This window comes from Pseudorca crassidens, chromosome 8 (genome assembly GCF_039906515.1).
Source record: "Pseudorca crassidens isolate mPseCra1 chromosome 8, mPseCra1.hap1, whole genome shotgun sequence".
NCBI lineage: Eukaryota > Metazoa > Chordata > Mammalia > Artiodactyla > Delphinidae > Pseudorca > Pseudorca crassidens.
In genome coordinates, this window is record NC_090303.1 from 50,939,939 (window position 1) to 50,957,578 (window position 17,640).

The window sequence follows — 17,640 nt, forward strand, 5'->3', positions numbered from 1 at the left end:
AGAAACTTGGTATCAATGGGAAGGTCTTCTCTTGAAGAAGGTGGAGTAGAAGGACCCTAAGCTCATCTCGTCTCAAGAGGACACCCAAATCACAACAATCCGCAGAACAACCATCATTGAAAAAGATCGAAACCTACCAGAAAAGATCCTCTACGACTAAAGACATAAAGAACCACAGTGAGACTGGTAGGAGGGGAGGACTAGTGATATAATCAAACCCCATCCCCCCCAGGTAGGAGACCCACAGACTGGAGAATAATTATATTACAGAGGTTCTCCCACAGGAGTGAGAATTCTGAGCCCCATGTCAGGCCCCGCAGCCTGGGGGGTCCGGCACCAGGAAGAGGTGACATTTTCTATTGTTTTCTAGTTTCTATTTAATTTATTTCTGCTCTCATTTTATTATTTCATTCCTTCTGTGAACTTTAGGTTGAGTTTGTTCTTGAGGTGTAACATTAGGTTGCTTATTTGAGATCTTTCTTTTTTCTTAAAGTAGACATTTATCACTATTAACTTCTGTCTTAGAACTGTTCTGCATTTCTTAAATTATGGTATGTTGTGTTTCCATTTTTAAAAGTCTCAAGATACTTTTTGATACCTCTTTTGATTTTTTCTTTGACCTGTTGGTTTGTCAGAAGTGTGTCATTTAACTTCCACATATTTATGAATTTTCCAATTTTCCTTCTGTTATTGATTTCTCATTTTATATCATTGTGGTCAGAAAAGACATTTGATATGATTTCAACCTTCTTAAATTTGTTAAGAGTTCTTTTGTGGGCTAATATATGATCTATCCTGGACAATGTTCCATGTGCACTTTGAAAGAATGTGTACTCTGTTGCTATTGGATGGACTGTACTGAATGTGTCTGCTAGGTCTATTTGATCTATGGTGTTGTTTAGGTCTGCTGTTTCCTTATTGAATTTCTGTCTGAATGACCTACCCATTGTTAAAACTGGGATATTGAAGTCACCTACTCTTACTGTATATGTCTGTTTCTCCCATTAGTTCTGCTAATATCTGCTATATTTTTAGGTACACTGAAGTATCTAAGTTTGGGTGCATTATATATTTACAATTGTATATCATCTTGATGAATTGACCCCTTTATCATTATGTAGTAACCTTCTTTGTCACTTTTGACAATTTTTGACTTGAAGTCTATCTTGTCTAATTATAATCACTCCTGCTGTCTTTTGGTTACCATTTGCATGGAATATGTTTTTCCATCCCTTCACTTTCAGTGCATGTGTGTCCTTAAATCTAAAATGAGTCTCTTGTAGGCAGCATATTACTGTTGGATCTGATTTTTTTAATCCATTCAGCCACATTGTATCTTTTGATTGGATAATTTAATCCTTTTACATTTAAAGTAATTATTGATAGGTAAGGATTTAATATTGCCATATTGTTCATTATTTTCTGGCTGCTTTATAATTCCTTCATTTTCCTTTCTTCCTTTCTTGCTGTCTTCCTTTGTGATTTGATGACCTTTTGTAGTGATATGCTTTGATTCCCTTCTCTTTATTGTTTGTATATCTGCTACAGGTTTTTTATTTGTGGTTACCATGAAGTTTACATTATTCATCTTATAGATATAACAGTCTGTTTTACATTTATAACAACTTAAATTCAACCACGTACAAAACCTCCACACTTTAACTTAACTTCTTTCACATTTTATGTTATTAATGTTACAGTTTACATCTTTTATATATGTTGTATCCATTAACACATTATTTTATTTTACCTATAGTTATTTTTAATACTTTTGTCTTTTACTTTTTTTAAAAAAGATTTTTTTTAATGTGGACCATTTTTAAAGTCTTTATTGAATTTGTTACAATATTGCTTCCGTTTTATGTTTTGGTTTTTTGGCCACAAGGCATGTGGAATCTTAGCTCCCCAACCAGAGATTGAACCCACACCCTCTGCATTGGAAGGTGAAGTCTTTAACCACTGGACCACCAGGGAAGTCCCTATCTTTTACTCTTATACCAGAGTTAAGAGTGATTTATCTACCACCATTACAGTATTAGAGTGTTCTGAGTTTGACTATATTCTCACCTTCACTATGTTTCATACTTTCATATTCTTTTCATGCTGTCAGCATACTTTTGTTACAACTCAAAGACACCCCTTTAGCATTTCTTGTAAGACAGGTCTAGTGGTGAAGAACTCTACAACTTTTTTGTTTGTTTGTTTGTTTGTTTTGGTCTTGGAAAGTCCTTATCTCTCCTTCATTTCTGAAGGACAACTTGTAAGGTTCTTAAGTATTCACGGTTGACAGTTTCAGCACTTTGAATATATCATCCCACTCTCTACTGGCCTATAAGGTTTCTGCTGAGGAATCTGTTGATAGTCTTATGGAGGTTCCTTTGTATGTGGGAATTTTTTTCTCTTGCTGCATTTAAAATTCTTTGTCTTTGATTTTAGGTAGTTTTATTGTTATGTGTCTTAGAGAAGATCTTTTTGTGTCAAAACTTTTGGGGCACCTATGAGCTTCAGGAACTTGGATGTCCAAATCTCTCCCCACATTTGGGAAATTGACAGCCATGATATCTATAAATAAGCCTTCTGCCCTTTTCTTCCTCTATTCTCCTTGAACTCCAGCAATAGTAGATTTTACTGTCAATGGTATCCCATAATTCACATAGGCTTTCTTCACTCTTTTTCATTCTTTTTTCTTTCTTTGCTCCTCTGAATGGAGAATTTCAAATGTACTGTCATCAAGTTCACTGATTCTTTTGCTTGGATGAGTCTGCTTTTGAAGCTTTCTGTTGAATTCATCAATTCATTCACTGTGTTCTGCAATGCTAGGATTTCTGTTTGTTCATTTATATGTTTTTAATGGTTTCTGTTTCTTTGCTGAACCTCTCATTTTGTTCATGCATTGTTTTACTAATTTTGTTTAATTGTATATCTGTGTTTTCTTGTAGTTCACAGACTTTCTTTATGAAGATTATTCTGAATAATTTGTCAGGTAGTTCATAGATCTTCATTTCTGTAGGGTCATTTATTGGAGCTTTATTAGTTTCCTTTGATGGTGTCATGTTTCATTGATTATTGGTAATTCTTCTGGCCTTGCATGTTTCATTGATTATTCATAATTCTTCTGGCCTTGCATTATTGTCTGCACATTTGAAGAAGTAGGCACCTCTTTCAGTCTTTACAGACTGGGCTTAGGCCAGAAAAGCCCTTCACCAGTCAGCTTGTCCAAAGATTGTGGGTGAGTTGTCTGGTAGATTCTGAGGATGAGCTTGATCCTCAGGTGGGAAGGTCTGCTGCCTGGGTCAGTGTCTGGGCTGGACTAGTGCTTGGGTCTACAGAGGTAGGCTGGCATTTGGGTCCATGGGGTGGACCTGGCCCCTGAAGTGCTGGTGGTGGGCCTGGATTCTGATGCCCACAGGAGTTGGCCTATAGCCTTGGGGTACAGGTGCTGTCCTGAAGGTTGGGTCCATGAGGTGTAGCCTGACAGTGGGGCTGGCCATGTGCCTGGGTCCTCGGCAGCCAACCTGGAGGCTGGGGCAAGCCAGGAGCCTGAGTCTATAGGAACCAATCTGGAGTCTGTGTCCTTGGAACCCAACCCAGCACCAGGGCAGGCAAAGAGCCTGGGTCTATGGGAGCTGGCCTTGCACTGGAGTGAGGCAGCAGCCTGGATCTGCAGGAGACTGCTTTGAGCCTGGGGCTTCAGGGACTGGCTTGGCACTGGGGCGAGGCAGGAGTCTTGGTCCATGGGAGCTCACCTGAAGGCTGGGTTTGCAGAGGCTTTGCTAGTAGGGTAATACGAGCGTCATAAAATGAATTGGGAAGTATTCTGTCTTTTACTGTGTTCTAGAAGAGATTATATAAAATCAGCATTAATTCTTTAAATGTTTGGTAGAATTCTTCAGTGAATCTGTCTGGGCCTGGAAATTTTTCCTTGTAGGGAGATCTTTAAAATTAAAAATCCAGTTTTCTTTAAAGTATGGGACTATTCAGATCATCTGTTTCATACTGAATGGACTGTGGAAGTTTGTTTTTTGAGGAATTGTTCTATTTCATTTGAGTTGTTAAATTTGTGTGTGTGAAGTTATTCATACTACTCCCTTGTTCCCTTTTGATGTCTATGCAGTTCAAAATTATATCCACTGTTTCACTTCTAATATTGGTAAGTTGTGTCTTCTCTTTTTTATTCTTTGCCAGTTTTGCTGGAGTTTTGTCAATTTTACTGATCTTTCAAGGAAGCAGATTTTGTTTCATTGATTTTCTCCATTGTTTTCTGTTTTCAGTTTAATTGATTTCTGCTCTTATCTTTATTATTTCTTTCCTTCTGCTTGCTTTGGGTTATTTTACTTTTCTTTTTCAAGGTTTTCTAAGTTTTTGAAGTAAGATCTTAGATTATTAATTTGAGACGTTTCTTCTCTAACGTATGCATTTATTGCAACAATTTTTTCAATACTGCTTTAACCACGTACCACAAATTTTGGTATGTTGTATTTTCATTTTCATTCACTGCAATGTATTTTTTTAATTTCACTTGAGACTTTTCTTTGGCCCATGAATTATTTAGGAGTGTAGTTTTAGTGTTTAGTGAGTTTCCTCTTATCTTTCTGTTATCAGTTCCTAATAAGATTCCATTGTGGTTGGCAAACATATGCTGTATGATTTCAATTATTTTAAATTTGTTGAAGCTTGTTTTATCATTTAGGTTATGGTCTGTTTTGGGCACTTAAAAAGAAAGATTTTCTGCTGTTGTTGAATGGAGTGTTCTATAAATGTGGTTTGGTACCTGTTGGTTGATGGTGTTGAGTTCTTCTGTAACCTCACTAACATTCTGTCTAATTTTTCTTTCAATTATAGAGAGAAAGGTGTCAAAATATCCAGCTATAAATGTGGATTTGTCTAAAACTGAAAAGTTCTGTATTTGTTTCAAACATTTTGAAACTTTCTTGTTTGGCACATACACTTTTAGGATTGTTATGTCATCTTGTTGAATTGAACATTTTATCATTATGTAAAATGCCTTTGTCTCTGTTAATTTTCTTTTCTCTGAAGTCTACTTTATCTGACATTAACATAACCATTCCTGTCTTTATTGATTAATATTTGTATTATATGTATTTATCCATACTTTTCTTTTCAACCTATTTATATAATTTTATTTCAAGTGAGCATCTTACAGGCAGGATATAGCTGGGTCATGTTCTTAATCCACTTTACCAATTCTGTCTTTTAACTTCTGTATTTAGGCCATTTATATTTAATGTAATTAATTATTTATATGTTAGAACTTATGTTTTTCAATTTTCTTTCTTATTTTCCTGATGTCCTGAGGGTTACTTGAAAGTTTTTTTACAATTCCACTTTTATCTAGTGGAATTGAGTATATCACTTTTGAGTATATCACTTTGAGTGTATCACTTTGTATGGCTTTTTTATTGATTGCTCTAGATGTTTCATTATACATACATAACTTATGACAGTCCAATAGTGTTTTTTTTACCAGTTTGAGTGAAGCATAGAAATCCTACTTCCCTTCATATCCCTTTACCCTATCCACATATAATGGTCTTAAATATTTTCACTACATACATTTAGAACCATATCAGCCAGTGCTTCAAAAATCAAACGTAATTTTGAAAACCAAAGAGGAGAAGTCTATTATATTTACCAATATTTTTGCTTACTGTGTTCTTTTTTCTTCCTAATGTACCAGGGTTCCTTCTTTTATTATTTTCTTTCTGTTTAGAAAACTTCCTTTAACCATTCTCTTAAGGTAGGTTGTGTAGGTTGCATCATTTTACATTCCCACCAGTAGTGCACAAGGGTTCCTCCAATTTCTCCACATCATCTTCGCTAATGCTTGTTATTTTCTGGGGTTTCTTAAAATAGTAGTCATCACAGTAGATGTGAAATGATATATCACTGTGTTTTAGGTTTGTATTTCTCTAATGATTAGTGATATTGAACATCTTTTTATATGTTTGTTGGTCATTCGTATATCATCTTTGGAGAAATGTCTAAATCCTTTGCTCACTTTTAATCAGGTTATTTGTCTTGTCATTGAGTTGCAGGAGTTTTCTAAAATATATTTTAGATATTAACCCCTTATCATATCTATGATTTGAAAATATTGCAAATATTTTCTCCCATTCCATAAGTTGCCTTTTCATTCTGTTCATTGTGTCCTTCAATGCATAGTTTCTAAGTTTGATATAGTCCCACACAAGGGGCTTACTTTAAAAAGTAGTACACTTAAAGCAATTTCCCACCTCCACTCTTTTCTCTCTCCCCAGCTTATTTTAAATTTGAGCTTCTTAATCTCTATAGGCCAAATAACTGAAAGAAATTTCACCTATTTCACTTTTTTTAGAAAGCATTAAATATCCATGGTTTCTGATTGTCATAGTATTGTAATAGAGTAAAATTTCCATCAGTTGTGCATATCTTTGCCTATTTTTGTTTTAATGTAGCTGTAAGGTATATCTTTTATTCACTTAATATGAATGCAGGAGTTACTAACCAAAAAATAATAGCTTTAACATTGGACAATTGCTCTGGCAGCTTTATGTCTGGACGGGAAGGTAAATCCTACCTTGATCTTTTATGTACCACTGGTAGGTAATATTCCTGTGTATTATTTCATGGAAGTGTGCCTATATAGTCTATTTTCCACTATTCTCCAGGCTTATCTTCTCTGTTGATTTGATTTCTCCCATGGTGATTTTATAGGAATGGCTCACATTATTTGAGCCATTTTTGGATTGTACTTAAAGCTGACTATTATTATCTGGATTCTATTGTGTTTTTTTCTAACCATTGCTATATTTCTGCAACCCAGATTGCCAATAATTTTTCCAAATAGTAGTCTTTCAACCTGAATACGAAATAGTAATGCCATTTGTTACTGCCCAGGAATTAGCTATTACCAAATATTATGTGAAAATTTACATGGATATAATAGTAGCCCCCAAGTTCACTACCCAGCAAGCTATCCCAGAAGTCATGGAACAGAATGGCTCACAGATCAATTTAAGGTATTTGAGGCACATCTTTATTAAATCAATTAAAATACACAACAAAAAGCAGGGGGAAAGAGATGGGTAACACACTTTGGATAAGGTACAAGAGGGGTGGAAGGATCTCATTACCTGAGTTATACAAGTTCATATATCCTCTCTCTCCCTCTCTGCAGTATCAGCATTCTCCACTGATTGTGTGATTTTGAGAACCAGAGTTGAGGTCTGTCCAAGAGGAATCAACAGATACAAGACACCTGTGTCAGTGGCATACACTTGCTCCAATCAGAGAGATGCAGAGGGGCATATGTGCCTGACCACAGCTCTAACTCATCAGTTAGCCTGATAAGCTACTCTGGATTTTATTTATGTCTTTTAATTAGAGTATACAAAGGATCAGAATGGGTGTCAACAGTAGGTGGCCCAATTAAGATGTCAAAAATATAAAGTGCTTCAAGTGTGCCGCATGAATATTTAATATCTATTTGGCCCTTCTTTCTCTTCCTAACTATGTTTAACGCTCATATGCTCTATTTACTTTATCTATGTCTATCATAACATGTTTCACAAACTACTTGCTTCTATACCTTGTTTCATGTATCCTCCTCATATCATAATCCTTCTCTCTTTAGTTTCATATAGCCTCCTTTGGTTTTCTTATTTTCTATAGCAGAATTGAATATTTATAAACAATAGAGCTAACACACATTATAGAAAACAACCATTAAGAAGGATGAAACATCTCTCTCTATATATATATTGACTGGAAGCATCCCCAAGATACAGTTAGTGAATAAAGCAAGCAAAGAGAATTGAGTATTGTATGTTGCCATTTGAATGGAAAAAAGTGTTTATGCTTTTGTATTTGGTAGTATTTCTCTGAAAGGATATAGAAGAAACTGATAATGGTAATTTCCTCTCAGGAGGGTAATTAGATGGAATGTATATCCTTTTGAGCTTTTTCAGTTTTATAAGACATGTACATATTGTTTATTGAAAAATTAACTATTTTTAAAATTTACTTATAAAAATACTAAATAATTTTTCTTTTTCTATACATAGGTATCAGAATGTCAGCACAACTTAACTTACCAGATAATACAGATGAATGGACAAAAGAGGATGTAAATCGGTGGTTAGAAAGTCAAAAAATTGACCAAAAACACAGGGAAATTTTGACTGCACAAGACGTGAATGGCGCAAACTTGAAGTACTTAACTAAAGAACACCTTGTTGCTATGGGCATAACGTTTGGACCAGCTATCCAAATAGAACATCTCTTCAAAGAGTTGCTGGAAACATCCTCTGGAGATCCTTTTCAGACAAGTAAGAGGGGGAAAGGCAGTAAAAATGTTCCTAAAAAACAGGAGAAAAATGGAGAAACTTCAAAGCAAAAACAAAAGGAGAAAGAGAAATCAGACATGGTTAATGACTCTACAATGAGTACAGTTACTAAAGATTCTAAGTCACTGAAACATGAGTTCATGAACGATGAAATAGATGACACAGAGGAAGAGCAGCCATCCATAGAACCAACATGTGTATCATACCCTTTTGATGAATTCAGTAATCCATATCGTTACAAATTAAATTTTAATCTACAGCCTGAAACAGGACCACTCAATCTCATTGATCCAATACATGAATTCAAATGCTTCACGAATACAGGAACAGCCACAGAAGAGGATGTTAAGATGAAATTTAGCAATGAGGTTTTCCGGTTTGCTTCAGCTTGTATGAATTCACGTACCAATGGCACTATTCATTTTGGAGTCAAGGACAAACCCCATGGAAAAATTGTTGGCGTGGAAGTCACCACTGTCACCAAGGAAGCCCTCATTGACCACTTCAATCTGATGATCCACAAATATTTTGAAGACCATCAGGTCCAAAAAGCAAAGAATTGCATTCGAGAGCCAAGATTTGTAGAAGTTTTAATGCCAAATAGTACTCCATCTGACAGATTTGTTATTGAAGTGGATGTTGTTCCAAAATATTCTGAATGTGAACATGATTATTTCCAGATTAAAATGCAAAATTGCAGCAAGAAGACATGGACACAAAGTCCAAAATTCTCAGTCTTTGTGCGCGATGGGGCCAGTACTAAGGACATCATGAAAAATAATGCATATTTCACATCATTTAAATTAGATTTAAAAAGACTGGCAGAATGTAGGAAAGAAGCAGAAGAAAAATGCAGAGTAAAAACAAACAAAAAAGAGAGTGAGGGACCAAAGCTTGTTAAACTGTTGACAGGAAATCAGGATTTGTTAGATAATTCCTACTATGAATGGTACATTCTTGTAATAAATAAATGCCATCCAACTCAAATAAAACACTTAGATTTCCTAAAGGAAATTAAATGGTTTGCTGTGTTGGAGTTTGATCCTGAATCTCTGAGCAAGGGTGTGGTCAAAGCCTACAAAGAAACCCGAGTAGCAAACCTTCACTTCCCAAGTTTATATGTGGAAGGGAAAACTACAAATGAGAAGATTACTAGTCTGAATCTTTATCAACAACTCAGCTGGATTTTCTGCAATGGCAGGTTAGACCTTGACAGTGAAAAATATAAACCCTTAGATCCAAGTTCCTGGCAAAGAGAAAAAGCGTCTGAAGTCAGGAAACTGATTTCATTTCTTACACATGAAGACATAATGCCAAGAGGGAAGTTTTTGGTGGTATTTCTATTACTCTCCTCTGTGGATGACCCAAGAGACCCCCTCATTGAGACCTTCTGTGCTTTCTACCAAGATCTCAAAGGAATGGAAAATATATTGTGTATTTGCACACATTCACACATATGTCAGGGATGGAAAGATCTACTTGAAGCAAGATTAACGAAACAGCAAGATGAATTATCAAGCCAATGTGTTTCTGCTTTAAGTCTTGAAGAGATAAATGGAACTATTCTTAAGCTAAAGTCTGTGACTCAATCTTCAAAGAGATTTTTACCATCTATTGGTTCATCTACTGTCCTTCTGAAAAAAGAAGAAGATATCATGACTGCTCTGGAAATTCTCTGTGAAAATGAATGTGAAGGTACACTCTTAGAGAAGGACAAAAAAAAATTACTTGAATTCAAAGCATCAAAAGAGGAAGACTTCTATCGAGGTGGCAAAGTATCATGGTGGAACTTCTACTTTTCTTCTGAAAACTATTCTTCCCCTTTTGTCAAAAGGGATAAATATGAAATACTTGAAGAAATTATTCAAAACTGGGCAAATTCTTCAAAGCCAATATGTGTCAAAATTATTCATCTGTTTCATCATCCAGGCTGTGGTGGGACTACCTTGGCCATGCATATTCTCTGGGAACTAAGGAAGAAATTCAGATGTGCTGTGCTGAAAAACAAGACAGTGGATTTTTCTGAAATTGGAGAACAAGTGACTAATTTAATAACCTATGGGACAACAAATAATCAGGAATACTTACCTGTACTACTGCTTGTTGATGATTTTGAAGAACAAGATAATGTCTATCTTCTGCAGGCCTCTATTCAGACAGCTGTAGCTAATAGGTATATTCGATATGAGAGGCCTCTAGTGATCATCCTAAATTGCAGGAGATCACAGAATCCTGAAAAAAGTGCAAAGATCTCAGACAGTATTGCCCTAATACAAAAACTATCTCCCAAAGAACAGAGAGCTTTTGAGCTTAAACTGAAAGAAATTGAAGAGCAACATAAAAACTTTAAAGATTTTTATTCCTTCATGATTATGAAAACCAACTTTAATAAAACGTACATAGAAAATGTGGTCAGGAATATTCTGAAAGGACAAAATACTTCCACCAAGGAAGCAAAACTCTTTTCTTTTCTGGCTCTTCTTAATTCATATGTGCCTGATACCACCATTTCACTATCACAGTGTGAAAAGTTCTTAGGAATCACAAACAAGAAAGCTTTCTGGGGAACAGAAAAGCTTGAAGACAAGATGGGCACCTACTCTACAATTCTAATAAAAACAGAGGTGGTAGAATGTGGGAACTACTGTGGAGTACGCATTATTCACCCTTTGATTGCCATTCGCTCATTGGAAGAATTGAAGATAAGCTATGACTTAGATAAAAGTCAAATTATGCTGGATATGCTAACAGAAAATGTGTTCTATGATACTGGTATAGGAAAAAGCAAATTTTTAGAAGATATACATACACTGCTGCTCACAAGACAGCGCAACGAACATGAAGGTGAAACAGGAACTTGGTTTTCCCCATTCATTGAAGCATTACATAGAGATGAAGGGAATGTGGCAGTTAAAAATGTATTACTTGAAGGTATTCGTCGGTTCAACCCAAATGCATTCATTTGCCAAGCCTTGTCAAGACATTTCTACATTAAAGAGAAGGACTTTAACAGTGCTCTATTTTGGGCAAATAAAGCAAAAAAGATAGAACCTGCCAATTCTTATATCTCAGACACACTGGGTCAAGTGTACAAAAGTAAAATTAGATGGTGGTTAGAGGATAATGGAAGAAACAGGAACATTTCAGTTGATGATCTATCTGATCTTTTGGATTTAGCAGTGCGTGCCTCAAATGCATTCAAAGAATCTCAACAGCAAAGTGAGGATAGAGAGTATGAAGCAAAGGAAAGATTTTATCAGAAGTCGAAAAGGCGGTATGATACTTACAATACAGCTGGGTATCAAGGGGAGATAGAAGTTGGGCTCTACACAATCCAGATTCTCCAGCTCATTCCTTTTTTTGACAATAAAAGTGAACTATGTAAAAGAGATATGATCAATTTTATATCAGGAAATAATGATATTCCTGGAGATCCGAGCAATGAATTTAAAGTAGTCCTCAAGAACTTTATTCCTTATCTAACCAATTTGAAATTTTCTTTGAAAAAGTCCTTTGATTTTTTTGATGATTACTTTGTCCTTCTAAAACCCAGGAACAATAGTAAGCAAAATGAAGAGGCCAAAACTCGGAAAAGGGTGGCTGGATGTTTTAAGAAGTATGCAGATATATTCGGTCCCTCAGAGGAATCACAGAACAAAGATCTTGGACCAAAGCTTAGTTTGCCACTTCAAGTAGAGCTGTATCGGAGAAGCCTAGAAGTTCTAAAAGCAGACAAGTTTTCTGGGCTCTTGGAATATCTTATCAAAACTCAGGAAGATGCTATACGCACCATGGAAGATATAATTAACAAATATACTTTTCTCTTTGAGCAGTGCACTGTCAGAATCCTGCCAAGGGAAAAGCAAAATTTCATCTTGGCCAACATCATTCTCTACTGTATTAAACCTACCTCCAAATTAGTGAAGCCAATTAAAAAACTGAAAGATCAGCTTCAAGAAGTCTTGCAACAAGTAGGAATGAATTATCGATTTTCAGAACCTTATTTCCTAGCCTCCCTGTTATTCTGGCCAGGAAACCAACAACTAGATCAAGATTCTAAACAAATGGAAAAGTATGCTCGGTCACTGGAAAATTCTTTCAGGGGGCAATATAAGCATATGTATCGTACAAAGCAACCAATTGCATATTTCTTTCTTGGGAAAGGTAACAATATGAACAGACTTGTTCACAAAGGAAAAATCGACCAATGTTTTAGAAAGACAGCTGATATTAATTCCTTGTGGCACAGTGGAGATGTATGGAAGGAGGAAAAAGTCCGAGAACTTTTGCTTCGGTTAAAGGGAAGAGCTGAAAATAATTGTTTATACATAGAATATGGAATAAATGAAAAAGTCACAATACCCATCACACCTGCTTTTCTTGGTCAACTTAGAAGTGGTAGAAGCATAGAAAAAGTATCTTTTTACCTGGGGTTTTCCCTTGGAGGCCCACTTGCTTATGACATTGAGGTTATTTAAGAGTTTGATCTTCTCCCTCCAGGAATGTGGACGCAAAAGCACTTAATTTTTTTAGACCCAAGATCTATACTTTAAATTGGCAAATTTATAGATACAGCCTCTGACTTTTCAGCCCTGTACAGACAATATTTATATTTCCTCTTAAGCATGTTGTGAGTCTCAAATAGACTGTGTTGGAAAAGGAAGGAATGAGAGATGTGGAAACTGTCAAATATCTACCTTGGCTTGGACAACACCATCAAGGGCAAAATAAGGAGCTATGGATGGAATTAGGAGCGGTGAATGTAATCATTCAGCCACACAGAATCCCACCACCTCCCTCAATTAACCAACCAAGGCATGGATTGAGGAAGACTGTCTACTTTCTTCTTAAATGTGAAATTTTTTCAGAATTGAAAAACAATAGTTACGGTACCAAGACATTACAATATCTGGGAAACCGTTTCACAAAAACAGATGAAAACTCTCAATATAAACATTTATTCCTACCAGGCAGACCAGAAAGGTACCATGTACTTGGCACTGAAGGGTCTTTCAAAGGAGAGGACCAACCAGTTCTCTGAAGGTCATACCCATAGAGGTCTGCAGATCTTACCAAAGTAAGTAGGCTGGAGAATTAGGCTTCCTTTTCATGCAGTAGCAGGCAGTTGAGCAAAAATGAATTTTGTTTCTACAGCTGACAAACTCATAGACCTCCAAACAAACAAAAATACACCAAAATTCCAAAGCTAATGAATAAAAAGGACTCTTGTGAAAAGACTAATGAGTCTCCAATCCAGGGGATCCCAGTGTTCTAGCATGTATACATATAGCCTATGCACAACCAGTGAGAGGTAATCAAAATGTAATTTTTCCTAATAAAATTATGGATATGGGAAATCATCCGTGGTTGCTAAAACTGATAAAAAGCTGATAAAGAACTATAACAGATGAATCAAACTGTCCTAAATCTGATCAATATTAACATTGCTGAGAGAGAACCAGACATCATGGGCCTGGAAGTCCTGTAGGAGTGCATACAACACCTGTGAGACAGTCTCGCCAAATAATTGAAACTGAATCTGATCAAGCCTCTGGATCCTACTTCCAAGTTAAAGGAAATACAGACATTGGATATGCTTCAAAGTAATTCTGTGTATGGGGTATGGGGATGGTGAAAGGAGAGTAGGTGGGCAGTATAGTTGCAACAAGATTCGACAGGAGTTAATAATTGCTGCATTATGAGGACATGGGAGTTCATCAGACTCTTCTCTCTTCTTTGGACTGTGCTTTTGAAGTTTTCTGTTATAAAATACTTATAAAACAAAACAAACAAGACATGCTCTTTTGTCTTTACAATCCCATTCAAATTTTTTCACTGGAGGAGGTTTTTCCTTTGCTCCTGCATGAAATTTCAGCTTCATAACTTACCAATTCACTCTTGGCATAAAAAAATCCTCTGCTCAAACACAGTCTCAATTTAGAGATGAGAATGTCCAGTTGCATTTTTTTCTCTGGGGCCACTTCCCACTCTGCTCCAGGTTTCGTTCTACTCTAAAGAGGATGGTCTCTGTTGGAGTCCTCTTACCTTCCCAGGCGATCCTTTTGAACTCAAATTAAACCAGCTTAGGCAGATGCTCTCTCCCCCATGATCTACCTGGGGTGCATGAGAAACACTCATGGATGTTTGTTCTCCCATTGGTAGGGAGTGCAGCTAACGTCCAGTCTTGGGAACAACGTGCCCCATAGAGTCAAGAGGATGCATCAAGCACTCCACGTGGTCCTCTTGTAGCCCCCCTCTCTAGGCTCAGGATGAGGTTCTCGTGGTGGTTGGGAGAACTTTCACCAAAAGAACCTCTTCATAAACCCTCTCTTCCTCAGTGCCAGCAGTGGGCAAACTACAGCTCGTAGACCAAATGCAGCCTGTCTTTTACTTTTAAATACAGTTTTATTGGAACACAGCCACACTCATTTTTGTAAGTATTGGCTTTGGCTGCTTTTGCATTGCAACAGAGTTGAGTAGTTGCAACAGAGACCATACAGCCCACAAACCTAAAATATTTACCATCTGGCTCTTTACAGAAAAAGGTTGCCAACCCCTGCTCTATGCTATCAATGCTTTTATGTCTTTATTGTAGGTCAATTGTTTCTTGGACATTTACTTTGAAAGTACACATTTTGGTGTATCACCTAACTTTGGTATTTCTATCATTTTAGGGCCAAAGTTAAAATTTAACAACATTTTGTCTCACTGAATCTGTTTTTCACAGATAAATCTGATTATTCTTCAGGCAGGGGCTCTGTCTGTATGCTTTACTTGTCCACCCTCAGAAAGTCAGAGCCCCAGGCCAGCCCCATGCTACTGTCTCTCCCTGTTTTGGAATTGGGAGGTGGCCCTGCCAGTGCATCTCTCCCTTGCAAGAAACTGTAGATCATCTCTGGAGAGCAAATGGCTATGATGGGGTGGGGTGGGGTGGGGGCTTGTAATGATGTGCCAACACATCCACTTTTTAGGCTGCTATTTACTGAGGTGGCTTTGATGGACCCTCCCTTGCAGCTGCAGTAACTCATGGGTCCTTATCGAGGTGGTGGTCTTGGGGTAGAATCCCTCTTTTATTTTACCACTTGATATAAAACATTTATTTTTGACTAGGCCTGTGGCTTCCATTAGCAATATGTTTCCTTCCCCTAATATGCAGATACTGGCTTTATTTGCTCAGTTTTGTGAGTGCTTTGGAAGTTAGATGATTGTATAACTCAAGAAGATCACGATCACTTTTTTATCTTGCTCAAAATAATAATGATGATAATCATCGTCATCATCATCATCCAAGCCCACTTTACCAAGGAACAGCAGAGTGATAAGTGTGTCAGTTTTTCTTTTGCAAATAAAGCATAGCTGAACCATGCTGGGTAAATTTGACAAGCATATTGATTTATCATAATTCTCTTTATTTAGCTTTATATTTTCCTTAGGTCCATGGAATTTGGTCTTGAAAAATAGAAATTTGGAATGTAAGATTTAAATATTAATAATTTACTATTCATAAGCCAGCAGTTCTCAGCTGAACAGAATTCCCCGAGAGGTCTTTCCAAATTGCCTATTCTGTCTCCCAATTCAGATAGAGCCTACCTAGAGTGAGAAGGCATCAGATATTTTTTTTAATTTGAGAATCATTGATTAGGTCATTGTAATACAAAAGTTTCACAACACAGTGTTCAAAAGGAAATGTTAATCAACACTCTCAAAACAAATGGTGACCAGAACAAATGAGCTTTGGAAACTGCATGGGATTCTGCTTCTGGCTGTTTGGAATGTAGATTAGCAAAGAAAACTCTCAGAAAGTAATCCCAAAGGGAAGTTCACTTATTGTATAGACTAAGTTATTTCTCTTAAAAAATTTTATTTTCTCTTTTTTTTTTTTTGTGGTACGCGGCCTCTCACTGTTGTGGCCTCTCCCGTTGCAGAGCACAGGCTCCGGACGCGCAGGCTCAGCGGCCATGGCTCACGGGCCCAGCCGCTCCGCGGCATGCGGGATCTTCCCGGACCGGGGCACGAACCCGTGTCCCCTGCATCTGCAGGCAGACTCTCAACCACTGCACCACCAGGGAAGCACCTCACTTATTTTTATATTTCTTGCTCCTCCAAAGGTCTTCCTGCTGCACAACTTAAAACATACTAGAAAAGAGTTCATATGCACTGAAATATTTATAGATTTTTCACCTTCTCTACTGTCAAGAAGCCCAGCTCTAATTAAAGTATGTGTACTATAATTCTCTGTTCTTTTCTGTATTTTTAAAACTTAAATATGTATGTATACCATCATCATAACGTTGTATACGAGTTTCCAATTCCAAGGCAGGCTTTATAGCCTGAGAGTCCTATGTCACCACTGAATACATTCCAAGTAAGTAAAAACTTGCATCTTCTTTCATTAGTGGAAGGAGACAATTGTTCAGTTTGAAATCCAGAAATTTACCCTTTAGGGAAATGCTATCATCATCTCATCCTTGTTGCCGAAAATATAGTTTAAGCCCATATTTTAGTGATTTACTTAAGACGTGTGTCAGTTGGCTAGGGCAAGGTACCCAGATATTTGGTCACCCACATATTATATCAAACAGCCATCTAGATGTTGCTGTGAAGGTAATTTTTTTAAATAAATTTATTTATTTACTTATTTATTTATTTATTTTGGCTGCGTTGGGTCTTTGTTGCTGCGCGCAGGCTTTCTCTAGTTGCGGCGAGCAGGGGCCACTCTTCATTGCGGTGTGTGGGCTTCTCACTGCGGTGGCTTCTCTTGTTGCGGAGCACGGGCTCTAGGCACGCAGGCCTCAGTAGCTGTGGCACATGGGCTCAGTAGTTGTGGCACACAGGCTTAGTTGCTCTGCAGCATGTGGGATCTCCCCCGGACCAGGGATTGAACCCGTGTCCCCTGCATTGGCAGGCAGATTCTTAACCACTGCGCCATCAGGGAAGTCCAAAGGTTTTTTTTTTTTTAAGATAATGTTAACATTTAAATCAGTAGACTTTGAGTAAAGCAGCTTGCCCTCCATGATGTGGGTGAGCCTCATCCAATCAGTTGAAGGTCTTAAGAGAGAAAAGACTGAAGTCTTCCAAGGAAGAAGAAATTCTAGAGAGGCTGCCTTCAGACTCCAGCTGCAACATACACACACACACACACACACACACACACACACAATATGTGAGTGTGGAGTGTGTGTGTATACATCTCTCTCTATAAATATATATACATCCTATTCTGTTTCTCTGGAGAACTGACTATCACAGTCCTTAAACCAAAAATCAGCCATCAGGAGTCTCAGATATCCCAGAA

The 17,640-nt window shown here is 37.1% G+C and overlaps 1 protein-coding gene across 3 annotated transcripts; it reads left to right on the forward strand.

The window, feature by feature from the left end:
• Positions 1-5: 5 nt before the first annotated feature.
• On the forward strand, positions 6-14,140 carry SAMD9 (sterile alpha motif domain containing 9). Of its 3 annotated transcripts, none has more exons than XM_067746409.1 (2): positions 6-232; positions 8,064-14,140. In XM_067746409.1, the coding sequence occupies exon 2, from the start codon at positions 8,072-8,074 to the stop codon at positions 12,821-12,823; it is 4,752 nt and encodes a 1,583-aa protein (XP_067602510.1). In that variant the 5' UTR covers positions 6-232; positions 8,064-8,071; the 3' UTR covers positions 12,824-14,140. The 3 variants fall into 3 exon arrangements, with proteins under 3 accessions (XP_067602510.1, XP_067602509.1, XP_067602511.1); XM_067746408.1 differs by having other exon boundaries at positions 6-186; XM_067746410.1 differs by lacking the exon at positions 6-232 and adding an exon at positions 242-346.
• The last annotated feature ends 3,500 nt before the right edge of the window (positions 14,141-17,640 follow it).

Coding starts and splice junctions, on each gene's coding strand:
- SAMD9 (XM_067746409.1), top strand. CDS start 8,072: ATGTCAGCACAACTTAACTTACCAGATAATACAGATGAATGGACAAAA.